Source organism: Argentina silus, assembly GCF_951799395.1.
Source record: "Argentina silus genome assembly, chromosome: 1".
In the NCBI taxonomy this organism is placed as follows: Eukaryota; Metazoa; Chordata; class Actinopteri; order Argentiniformes; family Argentinidae; genus Argentina; species Argentina silus.
Window position 1 is genome coordinate 11151737 of NC_139655.1, and position 18745 is coordinate 11170481.

General features: G+C 42.4%; 1 protein-coding gene across 1 annotated transcript; it reads left to right on the top strand.

Moving 5' to 3' along the window:
* Positions 1-7290: 7290 nt before the first annotated feature.
* LOC310814497 (xin actin-binding repeat-containing protein 1) lies at positions 7291-18644 on the top strand (the record flags this gene model as incomplete). Its single annotated transcript, XM_083683964.1, has 6 exons — positions 7291-7415; positions 7836-8175; positions 12439-13117; positions 13439-14826; positions 16033-17547; positions 18531-18644. The coding sequence occupies 6 exons, from the start codon at positions 7291-7293 to the stop codon at positions 18642-18644; spliced, it is 4161 nt and encodes a 1386-aa protein (XP_083540090.1).
* Between the last annotated feature and the right edge of the window lie 101 nt (positions 18645-18745).

The window sequence follows — 18745 nt, forward strand, 5'->3', positions numbered from 1 at the left end:
TGATCTGAGTCACATTACCTTCTCACCCTCATTACCTCTCAACAGCATCTCTCCCTGGAGCGGAAGGCACTTGATGGGATGTGAATGTATCAGGGGAGGCTGGTGGAGGTAGAAAACGGAGGACGAGCTCATTTTAATGCATGGAACAGAATGAGGAATTCCTCACTCCGTTCCATGCATTACGATGAGCCCATCCTCCGATTTCTACCTCCACCAGCCTCCACTGGAATGTATAAACTGTACAAGTCTGGTACAGTCTTGTCCCCTGATCCTAATACCAAATATTAACAATGGGTCATGGACTGGCGTTTAGCAGAATCTGAATTCCACAGCACATTTTAATATCATGCAAATCAAATGTATCCTCCCCAGTGCATATTACTAATCAACCTTGAGAAACTGCAGAGCATACAGTTATCTCCCACAGAGCTAGCTACCGCTGTGTGAGAGCTATCCTACAAAGAGCAGGACAGTGGCCATGCTACGGAAAAAAAAAAAACACTTGGCTGATGTTGAAAACAAATGACATGTTCTAATATTAGCTGAGTTGCTGTGTTGTAAGAGCATTTTGACCAGGATGTGTTGCTGGTATTTGGCTGGTCTCCCCTCCACACACACACACATACACACACACACACACACACACACACACACACACACACACACAGCATAGTCTCTAAGAGTTAAAGATTCAGCAAAGTGCCACATGTCTGTTTGGTCACCCTGAGGCCTGATGCAATATTCATAGCAGAAACAATACAATTTAAATATTTAACACAGTTTTTGAATATTCATAATGTCTCTTGGACAATTATGTTAATTTGGTTGTATTTTGAAGTATCAAATTAAATCAAACTTTTTTAAAAATGCATTTAACACAGGTCCAACACACTTTACAAAGACATGACAACATGACAACAACATAAACAAATATAAAACATGGAATACATATAACATGGAATAAAACAGTATTAACACAGTGAAATAATGACAATGGTAGTGGGGGATGGAGAATCGCTACGAGCAACCATATGCAAAGCTAAAAAAGGTAAGTCTTGAGGTTGGACTTAAAAATATTAACTGTCTCTAACACCCTCACAGGGGCAGGCAGGCTATTCCACAGAAGTGATGCTCGATACGAAAAAGCCCTCCCTCCAGCTGTATTCTTTTTATAAGTATCTTATTATACTTGCAGTACTTTTTAATTCAACATCATTATGTATCAGACATCTTTAATTACATATGTATAACCATGCCTATTCCCCTAAAACTGAATCTACAAATATTAGACTTACTATATATTATGTGAGTAGACATTTTGTAAGCTGAAGCACTTCGACAGAGGGGAAATTATCCCAAAAGAGTAGCCATGGAAAAATGTATAATCAGCAACATCAGAATGTTTTGTCAGAAATATTAAGAAATATGTCAAGAGCACTTTCCCTCAGAAAGGATATTTCATATTTATCTTGTGAGTACTATAGCTTATCTGGGCAAATATTACAGTGAGTATGCAACAGTGTAACAAGACGTCACTGTTCAAGATAAGAGATTGTTGGCTGTGTCTCTGAGCAGCACGTTCTATGGGGGCTGTACCGTGTGACATTACACAGTGTCATGTTTTTAAAAAGCATGTCCTGTGTTTGCTGTTCTACTGGTCAAACCACAAGTCAAATCACAGATCTGTCCTGTTAGTCAGAGAGCTGCCTGCTTGTCAGTATACTGTATAATGACATCATCAACCATCATCAACCATGAAATCTTTGACAAATAGCCACACAGAAATAATGTGTGGCTGATTGCTCAGGAACAGAGGCACCAGGGTCCCCCTCTTCCTCCTCTTCCTCTTCCTGCTGCTTGTTGCCCAGAAACTCATTGGTATTCTTGGTCTGAGACAGCTATACAGTACAGTTTGTGTACAGTATATTAGAGCCCTTCAACCCAAGTCCTTGCTTCATATGTTTGTTCTTGTCATCCTCCTTTTTTTACCTCCTACTTCTTGTCCTGCTGCTCCTCCTCCTCCTCCACCTCCTCCCAGCCTTGCCTCTGCTGGCGCCACGCGAGGGTCACCCAGGGTACCACAGAGAGTGGAATGTGCAGAAAAAACAATCCTCCATTTTACAGGAGGAAACCATGAATGAGCCACACACAGAAAATAATCCTGGGTACAACATCAGATCAACATCTCCAACCTCTGTTTCTGACCCAAAAAATTCTCTCTCAGTACACAGCAACACTATTTGTCTAGGTACACAAAATCTGTCCTTAAATCTCCTCAAAGTTGTGGAGATTGCCAGCCAAACAGGAGTGAACCAGCATGGTTACGGTAGTCATTGAGCCAGCTGATGATTCAGAGTGGGCCAGTAAACATTGGTTTCTACAGAAGCAGTCCTCAGAGAACAGAGACAGTCCTGACGCAGTGCTGCTGTCTGCTGACAGTGGTGGAACAGAGAGGAAGCAGTGAGTACACACTGTGCACACAGACAGGAAACTTGATATTCCTGTTCTCAACAGAGGACTGAAGAGGAGAGCGGTAGGGGGGCAACTGCAGCACTGAACACACAGTCCCGGACATGCCCTACAGAGGCTGTGTGCGTGTGCGTGTGCGTGTGCGTGTGCGTGTGTGTGTGTGTGTGTATGCCCACGTGCATGCATGCCCGGCCGTGTGCTGCTTGCGTGCGTGCTTGCATGCATGCATATGTATGGCTTTGTGTGTGTGTGTGTGTGTGTGTGTGTGTGTGGGGGTTTGTGTGTCTTATCACCACATACTTCATTAATCATCTTCCACTGAAGTGACTGGTGAAACAATGCCAGTGCTGAGGTTTAAACAAGCTTGCTCATGTACTGAGAAAACACAAGTTTGGCTTTGTTAGAGTTGTGCACAGTAAAAAAATAAATTAAAAAAAAAATCTCTCCTGCTCCTCCCTCAGTTGGACAAATAAACATACTGCACTTTCACATTTTCACTTTTAAACATCGACAAAATGCATCTGTCTCTGAACTGATAACTCGATGATTAACACGGTTTATTTAAATTACTTATTTGACAAGAACTAGTGACTACTTTAAGCCCAGGCAGTGCATCAAGGGACAGTCCCTGCATTGTCATGTGAGACTGAGCAACATGTTCCAGTGCTCTGCTGGGCAGCCTTTGGGCGTTTAGCAAACAGACCCTGTGAGTAGCCAGCGAGTGACTGCCCTCCTAAGCATTGCAAAGCAGCTTAGAGCCCCGGCTGCCTCCACGGTGGTGGTCACACGTGTGAAATGTGCACTCACACAAACACACACTCTGGCCCAGCCCAAGCACACTTTCCCGCATGCAGAGCTACAATGAGGTGGGTGGAGCTTACTGTAGGGTTGGTCTCAGTAGTTCATATTCACACAGGAGGGAGTGGTCACATGCTAACCCCTCCCTCTCAGCTGTACTAGAGCACGTTCCTCAGGCACTGCACACAGCACGCACACCTGCGAGCAGACAGGACTCTGACAGAGACAGTGCACACATACTATCCTACACTCATGTTCCTCAAGAAGGAGGGAACGTGAAATGTTTCCACATATCATCATGTGTCGGAACACATTTGAGTCAGACTCTGAACATGACTTTAAATCTGCTGCAGTACTTTAAAATCAATGGAAAGAATATTTCTTTCCTAATGACACAGAGCCTCCTTTTCAGTTCATTCCACTGTTTACAAAGTTGGTTTCTCAGACTAGCTCACTTTGGACTCGCATAACCTCAGGTGTTTTCCCCTCCCTTGTATGAGAACATGTTGTACACTCAGACAGTTTTGACTGAGTACCTTTCCTGAAGGGTCTAATTCTGTGGATGTTCTTTAGTGTAACACTTTACCAAAGTCCATCCGCCTAAACACTGCTTTCAACTGAATCTCCTCTTCCTCCTCTTCCTTCTCATATTCCGTCTCCTCCTCCTCCCTGTATGATCATCATCATCACCATCATCATCATCATCATCATCATCATCGCTAATACTGTATCTCTATTCTCCCATTATGGTTTCTGGACTAGCACCATCACTATCATTAGAGTCTGTTGTTGAGAGACTAATCATTATCTTCATCATCATCTTATTTTAGTTGTCACCTTTATTTGAAAAAGGAAACAGCATTTAAAACAGCCATGACTAATAAATGACGTACTCTTGATTCTGATTCAGATTTCCACTTCATGAGGTCCTGTGTGCTTTTTTAATAGGCACCAACTACCTCATTTACATTTTGGACAGTATCACAAGTGGAGCTGCCACACACACTGAATGAATCACGCACTGCTGACTCACACACTGTGCCAGTTCTGTCACGATGCACACATATCACACACACTCTCATGACTGCTGACCTTCTGTCTGCGTGACACAAACACACACACACACACAGTCACACACACCACTCAATCCAGTGATATCACACACTCAAATGTGCATTAGCAACAATAAAGCTACAGTACAAGTCAGGTGGAAAGCTAATGCATTAGAACAGTGTTTGTTACAGAGCCCCTATGAGGAGTCCAATATTGATGTTATTAAATGCACTATTGCATTAAAGGAATGATATGTTATAACAGCAGGAGAAGTACAGTAGTGATTTTCTATGAGCTGCCATGTCCGTGTTCCCACATAACCTCAGTAAGGTTTCGACAAGAGACATTTGGCAACATGGTCTTTATGTCCCTCTTGTGGGTATAATTGGTATCTAATTTGTACAAACCAGCTGAATACTATCAGTGTGTGTGTGTGTGTGTGTGTGTGTGTGTGTGTGTGTGTGTGTGTGTGTGTGTGCACGTGCATGTGTGTCATCCCAGGTTATGTGCCATAGGCTGGCTATAAAGTCTCTACTGGACATCAGATACAAAATGTTATCACTAGCCATAGCAAAAGAGTCTCCTTAAAAACAGCTGGGGAGTGTGAGCGTGTTTAAAAGCCAAATCCAGGCGTGCCGACTTCCGCCATTAACACTGCAGAGTTCACAGTCAAAGGCTATGCATCGCCTATTCTCTTTCATCTCTCTGCCGCCTTAGAGACAGGGGGTGATGGGCTGGAGGGGGGAGTGTAGAGAGGAGGGGTAAGAGTAGGGGAGGGAATACTCAGAATCTCTTCTTTTGCCCCAGGGACCTGTGCTGCTCTTTGTCTGAGAAACCTCATTTGAAACACCATTTTCTTTACAGACACAAAGTCTAAACCAAAGGTATATATCTACTGCTTTGCCTACAATTTTATAGCTATGTAAAAGCAGGGAGTCCCTAGTAAAACACACACAGTAAAAGCTGGGGTGAATTCCTCAAGAGATTTATATATGCTGTTGTGGGTGACAAAGCAAAGTCAAGGGCCAATTAAACTGCTGAGAATTTATTGTTTTCTTACCTACTGTATGAAATGCCACTAGTTAATGCTTTGTTGTTAGCCTCAGCAACTTCAGTGCACTAAGGGAAATCGCCCTCAAGAGGGTGACATTATCACAGTTTACAGTGTATGCTACAGTACCGCTCGTATTCAACCAAAATGCAACTGCAGTGATAACCAGCTGAAACTGTGAAATACGGAAAAATCATTTGCTCATGATATTTTGTTGTTTTGTGTTTTGTTATAATCTCATAGTACTCTCTCCCGCTCATTACTTTGACTCTCACGCATAGCGTTCTGCACAATCCCATTCTCACCCACTGAAAAAGCACCTGATTCGCTTCTGCAGCATATCTCTGAATTAAAGGCGGGGTCAGTCTTGCTGTCAATGTTGTCAGCGAGGTCATGGGTAGGTCACATGCCCCCTATGCCCCTTCACCCCTGAGGTCATAGTGGATTGGAATTCTGGAAAGTGGAGACAGACTTCCGGAACACTTGTTCACTACTGTCTGGCAGCCATAGCTCAGTCGCCATCGGTGCCATAAGCGTGTGGCTACAGTATCTATTAAAAGACCCAAGAAGAATCCAAAATGTTTTTGCCTCCACGGTGGTTTTTGACAGTTTGATATAAAGATGACCTTTTGTGCACCCTGTTGCAGTCACATTACATTACACATACATAGTGTAAGTCCATTTGGATAAGAGTGTCTATGTAATGTAAAATGTAATAAAGTGTCTGTGAGTTAATCATTACTTACCTCGAGGTGTGTGGCGAAAGGGCATAACATGGCAGTCTCAGCACTTTTAATGTGCAGTTGTCACACAGAGGTCTGGCCCTCTGAGTAGACGCCGGCCATGCTAGACTAGACCGACTAAACAGTGTCCCCTGCTTTCAGTCTGGGTTAACTGGTTGTTAATGATGCTTCATTATCAACTCACAGTCTCACTCACCCACAAAACACAGGTAACTGTCTGAAGGACCTTACATAGCATCTTGATACAGATATAAGATGGGGGGTTATTACCCACCTACCAAGGTGTAATTATTGCATAATCATATCATATACTGTTCCAACAACAGTAACACTGTGTACCTTTTATTGACCTACCATCACAAATGTATTTCTATCTGTGTGGCGATTGCGGTGGCTGTGTTGGATTTTTTAACAGACATTTTCCCAGATCATTTACCATGATGTCAGGAGTAATAAGGAAGCAAAGAGGACTTTGCTCACAAATGCTCAGCTGTACAGTATGTCTGTCTTGTGATGCGGAGGAAGCGCCACGGAGTGTCATAGGAATAGGAGACTGTCAGACTTTTCTAAGGTAACGGTTGGATTGATAATAGTTGTCTGATGTTGAGTAATATTTTTTACAATAACATATCAAATTTCTTAGCTTGCTCAGTCAATAGATAAATAACTTCAGATGCACTTTGATCTTTTTTGATGATCCAAATCGTTTCACTTCACTGCTTGACTTTGCTGGACAGTATCTGAGTGCATGTATCTTTTGAAATGATTTCAAATGTCAAACCTTATTCTGTGTACCTCTGTTGATCTATCAACGTATTTGGTCAGTTATTGTGAAAATGGAATCAGCAGCTGGGTCAAGTTCAAACTTGCAAAGGAGCATTTTTGTCTGTCTTTGAGGGATACATTGTACACCAATAGTTGTATGACCATATATAGTAGATGTACTACAGTAGATATGAGACGAATGTGCATGGCAAAATTAGGTTCAGTGAGGCTGTGCTCATGTTATTGTGAATGGAGGCTGAATGGAAGCTTGTCTACCATAAAGCACAGCTCCTTTTAGTGTCTAACCCCTCAGCACAGTGAGTTTTATTGAGAGCACTCATCCTTTCCTTGTGAATTAGGTGCTGAGGTTTGGGTTCTTGTGTTTCGTGGGGTGAGGTGATGTCATTGGTCATGGAGGGGAAGAGTGCCCTGAGGCGCGCCCAGTCTCTGCGGAGTGTCCCCACAGGCGACACGCCCATGCGGACAGAAGAGGGGCTTAGCGACAGGAAGAAGTCTGTGTCTCAGCTGGTGGCCAGGTGAGAGGAACCTTTAGACCTTCAGTTGAATTACAATAAATCATTTTTTAGGACAGGCAATGAAATGTCGGTCACTTGGTGAATATGTTTGCAAAGCATTAATGAAGGATTTTTGTTCTTTAAATTATTTTCATTAAATTGTTGTTCTTATACACATAACAGATATCAAAGCTCAGTGGAAATAAACACTTCAGTGGAACAAGTAGTGGAAGTGGCTACCAATAATCATGTGGAGCTAAAAAAAAAGGTGAAACATTACATTATAGTTCTACACATATATTCTGATCAACAGTTATCCAACACACAATGCTGTTGGGGACAGTGGTTGAACAACTCTTGAAGGCAACAAAGCATTTGTCAACATTCTATACATTTGTTTTACCACTAGTTAACTCCACTGACTTCTCCAACATCTGTGAGTGACCAATCAGAGGGCAAATTGGAGTCTTTTCTAAGGAAGAATGACATGAAAGAGCAGACTCAGGGCAAGACTAACCTCTCCCGCAGTAAGTCCATGGGGAGCCTTCCTCATCACAGTGGCTCAGGCATTGGTGCCCTGAAGGCTCTTTTCGAGTCAAAGGTCACACCGTGGGAAGTGAAGAGAAGCCAGGGAGCTACAGGCCACACACCACCACTTCCCAAGATGACCACCGCAGTCCCAGCAGTCAACGGGGAGGCAGAAGTGAGAGAGGCTCCTATAGAAGACCAGGACACACAAAAACCTGCTGCAGTGGTGAAGGAGGAGGAGGTGATTCCAAAGGTGAAGGATGTTGTTATTGAGACACTTTATTTGGTTAGTTTGGCAAGTAGAGAAGGCTTGATAGGTGTAAATACAGCATCCTTTCTTATTCACATTATATTCATATCATACTATAATAGTAACACAAGCATATTGTTACTAATAGGTGACAAATGTGACCAGGTCAGAGAGGAGAAAGACCGTTAGTGGCATACATCTTGAAAAGATATCCACAACATCCCAAGATGGTGAGTAGCCATTTACATTATCAACAACCAATACAGTATGTGATCAGATCATATTGTCATTATACTATAATAACATATTGCCTCTTGTTGTGATAGCAGCTCAGATCCTCAAAATTAATCGATATCCTCAGACAGTCAAACTTCTTCTAGCCCACAGACAAACTGAAAGGTGATGAAAGATGTTTGGAAACTCAGGCCATCCTGGTTCAATAGGCAAAATCTTCCGGCCAGTGAACCAGGATCACAGGCTAACTCAGCTGGAAAACACTTGCTGACATCACAGACAGGGCGGTCCCACGCTGGGCCATGCGACTAAAATAAACTCTGGCCAGAGAGGGGATAGATGGGGGAAGTGGGAGAGGAGGAGGGGGAGAGTTTACTAGCAGCTTACTGCACAGTGACTGTGCAGGGGCAGTGATTGACTCAGCCTGGTGGGCAGATAGTAGACGAGAGGCCAGGAATAGCCTTCTGGCATCGAACCCCTCGTGGATGTGTGGGGATGACAGGGTCAGCTGTCAGCCCAAGGCCCAGTGACACAGAGAGAGAGAGACGCATATAGGGCTAACCTCACGGACACCAGTCCAGAGTCACAGAGGGAGTAGCACCAGTTACTTTGATCCAGCTTTGAGTGAAGTCCAGAGGACAGTCAGGGAAGAAGGAATTGGGAACAGTTTACCCCGTGTGAGTAAATGTTTTACTTCATCAATCGTTTGGAGTGTGTCTGTTTATGGTGAGGTCTATGCGAGGGTAGAATTTAGTATCTATTTACGTTTCTAAAATACAGTATGACTGGCTTGTAAATGAATATATCCGCTTTACTAACACTTTCAATATAAGTTGTAATCATATACTGTAGGTATGAGTGAAAGGATGAGTGGTGAAATATAGGTAAACACTCACAAGACTCTCTTTTCTAGAAATGCCTCTGTAGACATGTTTGGCCTCCTGCATAATGTTCTCTATGATGCAAACAAGACATACAACTGATGTTGTATTGTAAAAAGCAATTAACATGTTAAGACACAATTCATTTCCTCTTCGGTCCCTATGGTGTTTTATCTGTGTCAAGGGAGTCAGGTGTCAGTCAAGCGCCACCCTCAAAACCCTCCAATGGTACACTAATAACTCATCATAAGGGCAGCTGTTAAAGTGTAGTGAAAGAAAATAGCATGACAGAAGAACTATAACAATTATCACATTGTAGGTTGGTTACTTTTGGAAATATATAGATTGTATGTTATTGGTAGATTGTATATTCATTTACACTGGTTGTTTATCAACAATAAATGAAGGTCTCTCAAGCTCTATTTAGATATTATTAGGTATTATTCATGTGGCCGTACAGAAGCTCAAAGTATTCACCCGTTCATATGATTTCATAACAGGGTCTTAAAATACTCAGTGGCTATTCAATAGGAGAGGCCGTTTTGTCTTTGATGTGCGCTGCATTGACAAATCTTCAGATAAAGCTGTTGATCTAAACCAGACTTTTTTACGTCCTGTATAGGACGAGTGTACAGCTGACATTGATAGGTTATACATTAAGATAGGCTGAGCCAGGCTACAGACAATAAAACGTGCAGCTCTTCATACTTACATTTACATTTATATTTATGGCATTTAGCATGCCTTTATCCAAAGCGACTTACAACAAATACATTTGTTTAAGTAAGGTTCAAACAGTGACATAAATCTGGGTGTCTCCCAATACTTCATCAAAGGCAAACAAAGTAACATGGTTAGGGTTAGTTGGTATAAACATAGTTCAAACAAAGTAAAATGCTCATTCTGATCATAACCCCAGTCGATGCAACTCATTCTTGAGAGAGAGCCAGAGAGCCATACTTACATGAGAAGTCCTTGGGAGCAGTGTGGGACACACGCACCTACAGTATGTACTGTAGTAACTCTGAAATAAATCTAGAAACAACATTGCAAGTACATGCTATTATGCCTGATGTGGGCATACAAGCATGATTAGCCGGTAACTACTATTGTGTGCAGGCGTATGTATCCTAGAAGTGATTGGCCTGGTTACATAATCCATGAATAATTGCTTTATAATTGCATTGTAATGGAGTTGAGCAGTTTGTTTTATTACACAAGTGGAATATGGACTGTTCCATATTCCACTTTTGTTATAACACAAACCGTTCAACTCCATTCTGTATAGCATGTTATCATCTACTGCATTTACTATGTAACATTTATACTGGTATACAATGTTGTTACCAGAGTACCAACATGTGTACTATCAGCTGTGTATCAAAACTAGGGATGTCTTGTAAGCTATAGGGGCAACGGTGTCTCAGCTAAACAACAGAACAGCTTCATATTGAATATACAACATCTTTCAATACCTTCAGATCACACACCCGCACGTCCTTGCTTTGACAGGAAACTCTTCAAGGGCAAAAAGTCACAATGAATCGAGCTAAACACCTGCAAATCATTCAGACAAGCATGTTTGAATGTCAACACTGATGCTGCATATCACACCAGTCTATCTGATGTTTCACAGATGACAAGAGGAGGTCGATCACAGACTTCAGAGACAGCTCCCTCAACCAGCAAGGCCAGGAGAAATCACGCATCTCTGTCAAAGCCATGTCTGCTCTCTATCTGTCAAAAGTAGCAGCTGCAGACCCAGCGGGCAGCCCTTTAAAACCAGTTAGTATTTGTCTCCTCTTCAACTCCTCTGGTGTGTCTAGTAGACCCTGGGGTCAGGGGATCAGGCTGGGCACAGTATGTGGGGAGCCCCCTAGCATTCCAGGGGTCAGAGTTCATGTGGAGCAGGTTGTCAAACAATCTTGGCTGAGATTTATCCACCTCTGTCTTATCAGCCACAGCTGATCATAGATAGGATCAACTCATCAGCAGCGTTAGGGTAAACATCTGTAAGTCTTAAGGACAGATGATGTGTCTCATTACCTTGTCAGGAGATTTAGTTAATGATTTCTGGAAGAATATGTAGTTTGATGTGACCAAAGCATACAGAAAAAAAAGACAGATTACTGATAAGCCAGTACTAGAAGTAACTGTTATGTCATGAAAATATATTGTTGAAGATATTGCCTATACATTATGAAATATATTTTCCCTCCAGGCACAAGATCAAACATCCCCATCTGGGAATAGAGGAAAACCAAGCAAGGTAGGCAAATGACAATTGCGGCGTGATATCTAGTTTTTGTTTTCTATTACAAGTTTGTATACAAGTTGGAATGCCAGCATTAAAAAGATGTTTGTTCCTAATTCAAATTTACTTTACATCAAATGTTGGCTGTTTGGTTCATGATGTAAGGCAAATCGATTTCTTATCTCATTAGACCACACAGTCCTCAGTTCAACAAACTTTTGCAAAATAAGATTTTGCTCATGGGAGTGGGGAGGTGTGCCCCTCTCTATCCAATCAGGTCATTTATTGACATAATTCTGTATATATTTCAGGGACCAGTTTTTGGCTTGTGAGCGCTAATTTTAGTGGCCAAAAATATACAAAGTGGCCAAAAATAAACAAAGATCCTATAGCATCTCTTTAACATTAGATGGAATCTTCAGAAATAGGATATGGTAGCCTTTATAAAACGCTACCAGAATACAGCAACTATAACAGCAACCATCTGCTCATGATACTAATGAAAACCATTTAAGTGCTTATGTCAGGGTACACAAATGCCTGTTTGGGTTTTGCATCTCTCAGTTCACATGAACTGTGTGGTGGGACAACATGGCAATAACATGGTATTTTTTCAAACCATAACTACAAATGGACATGTTTTTTTTCACTAAAGAATGTGACTTATGGCACTGGTTGTTTTGGAGTTCAGCTAACCCAATAAGACATGGCATGTGGAACGCTGGTTTGCAAGGCAAGTCGTTGTGGTTTCATAACAACTGACCAAATACAATAGGTAATGTATGGCTCAAATTCCTTTAAGCATGGCTGCTCTTTTTGCGCATGGTTTTCATTTGATGGCTAATTCCCTCAATAAAGAAGACAATGATGAGAATATCCCTTTGCTTTCCACCCAAGATGACTGAGGACACCAAGCAAATGAAAGATAATCCCCTTCAACCTGCTCCAGCTGGACCTCAGACAGAGTCAGGTCACATCCAGAGGACACACACCCAGCTCTCCATGCCTCCACTCCCTACCAAAGAGACATTCTCTGCATTGTACCAACAGCGGCAGAAATGTGAGCTGAGGAGACTCCTCAAACACACTCACCCAGAGCTGAAGACCCTGGATGGCATGGTGGACAAGGAACTTGCTGAGGTCCTGAGCTCGGAGAACATGCCGACAGCTGCCGACACCGGATACGAGGGAGAGGTCCTTTCCAGGCGCTGGATATTTGAGAACTGTGCACCGAGCAACACTGTGGATCTCCATGCCCCCAAAACGCATATGACTCAGGGGGCTGTCCAAGGGGGAGATGTGAGGAGAACATCAGCACTGTTTGAGCAGCCATGGAAGATCCTTCATGAGGAGAGAACAATGGTTGCAGTTGTGGGGGCTGAGGCTTCACCTGGGGATTTCCCTGAGTGTGAGGAGGAATTGGTTAGAATGGACGTTCAGTCCACTAAGAGATTGTTTGAAAGTCAGCACAGAGATACCAAAGCCAGCCAAGAGGATATTTCCCAGAGCAGAGTTGTTGTGTCTGAGGATGAGAGGGGAGCTGTTCAGAAAAGAAAACATGTGTTTGAAAGTTGTAGTAAACAGAAAACACAGAGAGAGAACAAAAGCAATATTTGTTTTAAAAATCTTGATGTGACATCTCAGTTTCAAAAACAAACTCCAGGTGTCACTGTTAATGGAGGAAATACTGAATGTGAGGTTTGTGAGGTCCAGCTACCTCAGCAGGTAGTTCCCAGAGTCTTCGAAAGAAAGTCAACAGGTGTTTCAAAAGCAGAGGTTGATGATGAAACTATTCAAAGAGGTTCAATCTATACAAGTCAGTCTCTTTTGGAAAATAACCCTTTCAGAGCAATAAACTTGGATGAAACCAAGGCCCAAAACAAAAAATCACTTTCAGATGACCTACCAATAGACAACAGGGCACCTGAGGACATGCCAATGGCTAATGTTAAGAACAGAGCCCAGCTGTTTGAATCCATGCCATTTGATAGAATCAACCATCAGAATAGGGAGGAAATGGAGACTATGGTGGAGTGCATAAATGAGACTCTGAACTATCTCTATCATGTTAACGCCATCCATTCACATGGATTCATCATTGAGGCTCACGAGACAGGAATCGCTAAAAGGGCTAAATACTCAATAACCAATGGTAGGCCAGTAATACAACATAACAAGGTGGATGAAGGGAGCGTTCAGAATTTCATACTCCAGCTGTTAGCTAGAGCAACTCTAAAACCCCAGGTAGGTTTCCTGAAGGAGGATGAGCAGGCAAATGTGGAGGTCACAATGGTAGATGTACCTGTCCACCAGAGTCCATTTACTGCAAACCAGGAGAAGGAATTCAGAACCGCTATTGTTGTTCAGCTCATTGAGGATATCCTCAGTCAAGACAACTCTCTGCGGAAAGGAGTGATGATACAGGAAAATATGCAGGGGTGTGCTGAGGTTACTGTTTACTCCCTCTACAATTATGCTGAAGGAGAGGTGAAGAGATATTGCCCCCTACAAGGAAAGAAGACAGAGCTCATTGTCAAAGACACTAGTACAGGTGGTGAGAATAAAATGGGAACTCATGAAGTAACAAAAGGGGATGTGAGATCCACCATCAGCTGTCTTTTGGCTACTGCTCAAGACAACACCAGCCCGGCCTCATTCAGACCTGAGGTAAACATAAAAGGAACTGTGAAATTATTTAGGAGCTGTATTGAAAAGGGTGACTTGGAATATCTTAAGACCCTCCAAGTTCAGCCATCAGAGGAGGAGGAGGAACTTCCTAACAAGGCTGAACTTGAAGCAGGCGACTCCACGGAGCATCTTCAACATCAAGATGACCAGGTGGAGCAGAATAATCCAGAAATAGTTCCAGTGGATGTGAAGAAACTTAAAAACATGTTTTCAGCTGGAGGATCAGCCTATGAAAGAAGTGTCCAAAATAAAGAGATAATACATGCCGACATCCACTCTACCAAGCTGTCTCTTAGACAACCAAGCCAAAGTATGCTACCTGTAGAGAGGGAACGTGGTAACGGCTCCCTTTCTACACCTCAGCAGCAGAAGAATAATAGCCTAGGGAGTGATGTTCAGGTGTCAGAAAAAGAACATGACTTATGTGAAGTATCACAGGAGATATCTTTCTGCCCTGAGACTCAGGAAGATTACATGGTCCATCAAGCAGAATTAGTCGAGGTGGTTGAGGACGAAGATGAAATATCAAATCTGCAAACTGCCATTTATAATCTCCAACAGGCTACAATCGAGGCAAAAGCCATTCATCACGTGACAGTAGAAAAACAGCAATTTACAACTCAAGGTCTATCAAAACAACAAGGCCACGTTTTGTCTGGGAGGAGTGGTGGCGTCAAGGCAAAGAAAACCCCTAAAACAGTAGAGCAGGTCCCACAGACCCCTGTGAAAAAGGAAAAGACATGCTGTGCTTCAATAAAGACTTCTGCAGTGCCCCCAAACATGACTTTAGACCATGAATCTGAATCCTGCAAGGAGGCAAGCTGTGCAGACATGGCTTTAGAAGAAAAACAAACTGCTGATGTTTGTAGTATAGAAAGTCAAGAGGGCACAGAGGTTGTTCAGAGAGGACATTTAAAAGCTGCCATGAAGTCTTTACACAGTGTGAATAAAGAACAGTATCAAGAGGAAAAGGAAGAGGTTGTGAGAGGTAATTTACAGGCAGCCCTCGATTCTTTGGAGAAATCTAGCTTAAACGTCAGCAAAGGGGATTTCAGGGCAGCCATGATTTACAGAAATTCAGGGAAATCTCATACAGAAAGCTATAAGAAGATTGACATGAGGTCTGTTTCCAAACCCACTGTAATAAAGGTTGGGCCTCTGACTGAATCTAAATCAGCTCCCTCTTTAACGATAAGTGAAAAAGAACAGGTGGCCACTGAGGAGCTGAAGCTGGCAACTGCAGAAACCCCCAGCTCTGACCAAACAACAAATAAGCCAGATACAGACTCCACTTTAGAAAACAAATCCCAGACTGCATCTGTGGCTCCCACTCAAAAAAGTAAAAGGCCTATTGGTCCAAAACCAGCTATTCCTCCCAAACCAGACCACTTAAAGGCTATCTCAGGTCAGGTCAAAGGAAGTATAACTATTCAGTCAACAAAAACAGAATATTGCTGTGAGAGCCAGGTCATTTCTATGAATACTACTAATATAACAAAACAACAAAAAATAGAGGAACCTCCCCAAAATGTACTGATCAAACCAATGTCGTATAAAGACGCACTTTGTAGGGGCTTATCACAAACTGACAGTGCTACACTGTCAAAACCAAGAAGGTTGGACTCTGAAAAGACTGAAAGACGAGACGGACATTCTATTGAAACAACAAATGAGCTGGCTGCTGATGTAAAGCATTATACTGAGGAAATGAAATTACCCCAAGAAATTCAGAGTACAAAGGTTATCCCTCACAGAGAAACTAGCGATAATTATGTGGGTAAGAGTAATACTGACTTACCACAGGAGGGAAATGCAACAAAGGAGGGAGAAAGCCACCAGAGTTGCCCAGAGGATTCTGGGAGGGCAAATGAGACTGTTATAGGATTTCAAGCAGCACTTCAACATTTTGGAGGGAATAAGGAGGCTGTAGCTAAGAAAACCCCTGTCAAACCCAAAAGAGTCAAAATGGCCCAGAGTGAGGGTGAGAATCAAAAACATACATCTGAAATTAATACCTCAACTATGCTCACCCATACGGGTATGGGACAACTAATTTCCACCAGTCAACCAGGAAATAAATCAAATACCCATGAACAGAGCTCTGACAACAGCAAAGACAAAGTAGAGATGAAAATAGAAAACAAAGTGGTGATGAGGGAAAAGAAAGTGAAGGCAGAGACAGAGGATGAACAGCGACAAAGACTGTCTGTTCACATGGATGAAATCATGAGAGGAAACGTGACTACGGCCATGGAGATTTTCGATAACCTGCGAAAACAAGAGCAACTGCAAGAAATTCTCACCGAAGTAGAGGAAATCGAGCAGGACACAAGCCAAGTTGATGTTAGGTCCTTGAGGAGCATATTTGAGAATGTACCCGCTTGGGTTGTCATCCCAGGAGTAAAGAAACAACATAAACAGAACAAGTTAGAACAGAAGGTCGAGAGGTCAGAGTCACCGAAAGACGATACTGAAAGTGTGTCCTCCATGGCACATGTTTTTGGAGATCTTGAGAGGGCAAGTGAGGAAATAATGAATCTTAAAGAGCAGACCTTGGCAAGACTTATGGACATAGAGGAGACCATAAAGAAGGCTCTGTACTCTGTCTCCACTTTAAAGTCAGACTCTGACATTGCAGGTTTATCTTGTCTCTTTAAAGAGTCCCTGGGAACAGTGCAGGGTTCCCCAACCACCAGCAACATAAGGAAAATTTGCATTGGCACAAGCAGAGCTAAAATGTCTCATGGAAAGGAGAACCCTAACACTAAATTGCAGAAAGACAGATTTCTGTCTGTAATATCTGAGGCTGATCAGATGTTGGAGGTCCCAGCCACAAAACCTAGGACCAGTCCTCCATCCTCCCCTTGCTTCATCTCCATACAATCTGCAGCCAGAAAGAAGGCTGAATCATCCCTGCAGACACCCCAGCCCGCAGCAGGCTCAGTCTGTCAGCACAGCCCCAAGCCAGGCGAGAAATTCCGGTCAACAAAGATTATGCCATGCAACAGTAGCTCTCACGACGAGATCAGTGACCCCAGCGAGGGCCCTGGTCAAAGGCAATCTTCCTGCAGCCCCTGCAACCCTCTCAATCAGAGACGCCAGGTCAGCGTCCTTGAGGTGCAGACCATCCCTGACGGGAATAGCATCATTGGCTCCCAGACTGTTAGAGAGAACTATGACAAGACAGATCATTTTGGCAACCGGTCATATTCCTCCAAAGCCTCCACAGTTGTCTCCAACCAGCCAGAAACTAAAACATCATCTTGGGGTTCAGTAGTGACCAGTCAAACCAGACATGAGGTAGTCACATACCCAGAGGTCAGATTGCCTATCAACAAAAAGCCTTCACCTCCCTTGTAACTTCTAGAGACAGGCTTTTCCCCTCAGTAAATGTTATAACAATAAATGTTTTTTTTTCATATATTGTGTTTGATTTGTTTAGAACACACTATTATTTTGGGGTTTATTTATGTGTTTTCTTACTTTTGAATGAAATAAAATGTGAATTTTCCATTGTCTTGCGCTCTTTGACCAAAATGGATCACTTGGCCTCACACACGTGGTCAACTGTTCAGATATTTCTTGTCAATCATGGGATAAATCTAACACAAAATGTCAGAGAACTCATTAAGGAAACATGCACATTTTCTTACAGTGTTCGGCAACATTTGTTGTCATGTAATCATGTAAAAAGCAAAAACTAATGTAAACGTATGTTAATACAATGTTGTTTAAGTAATTACAGAAAGGAATAGGGGCAACTTAAAGTAATATGTAACCCAGTGTTTCAAACAGTTCAACTTTGTCATGAATTCATTTCTGCTTTGTTTATTGTCCCTTTAGTTTCTCCCATCTAAGCAAGATATGTGCTCAGCCTGTTTGAAACCAGTTTATCCTATGGAGAAAATGACAGCAGATAAATTATTTTTTCACAAAAACTGTTTCTGCTGTAAGCACTGTAACAAGAAGTTGAGGTGAGATATCAAGAACTGCAGATGAATTCAAACAAAATAATCTTGAAATTCAACACCTTGATCATTTTGCTGTAATCAGTATAGGTGAATGAATGTAATTGAAAATGAAACCTGAAATCATTGTCCATATAAGGTTATTGCTTCAAATGATTTGTTCTGAATTGTTATTGTACATTGGAATTATGCTTAACAGTAATCAAACCCATATTATAATATCTTACATCCATGTAAATGTTTTGGAGCTAACAAAGATATGTGCTCTATCATAGCATGTGCAGCTACGCACCTCTTTACGGGGAGTTCTACTGCGTATTTCACTACCAACAGCTGTTCAGAAGGAAAGGGAATTATGATGAGGGCTTTGGCCACACCCAACATAAGGACCGCTGGCTGCAGAGGAACACAGAGGACATGGAGTCTAATGGCACTGATGTCATATAGATCTCCCCACAGGTGAGTGGTCATCCCTGATGACAGGCTCTTGTCTAGACATAGCCAGAATATAAAGTCTGATGGTTTTTTTAATCTTTTATATTGTATGT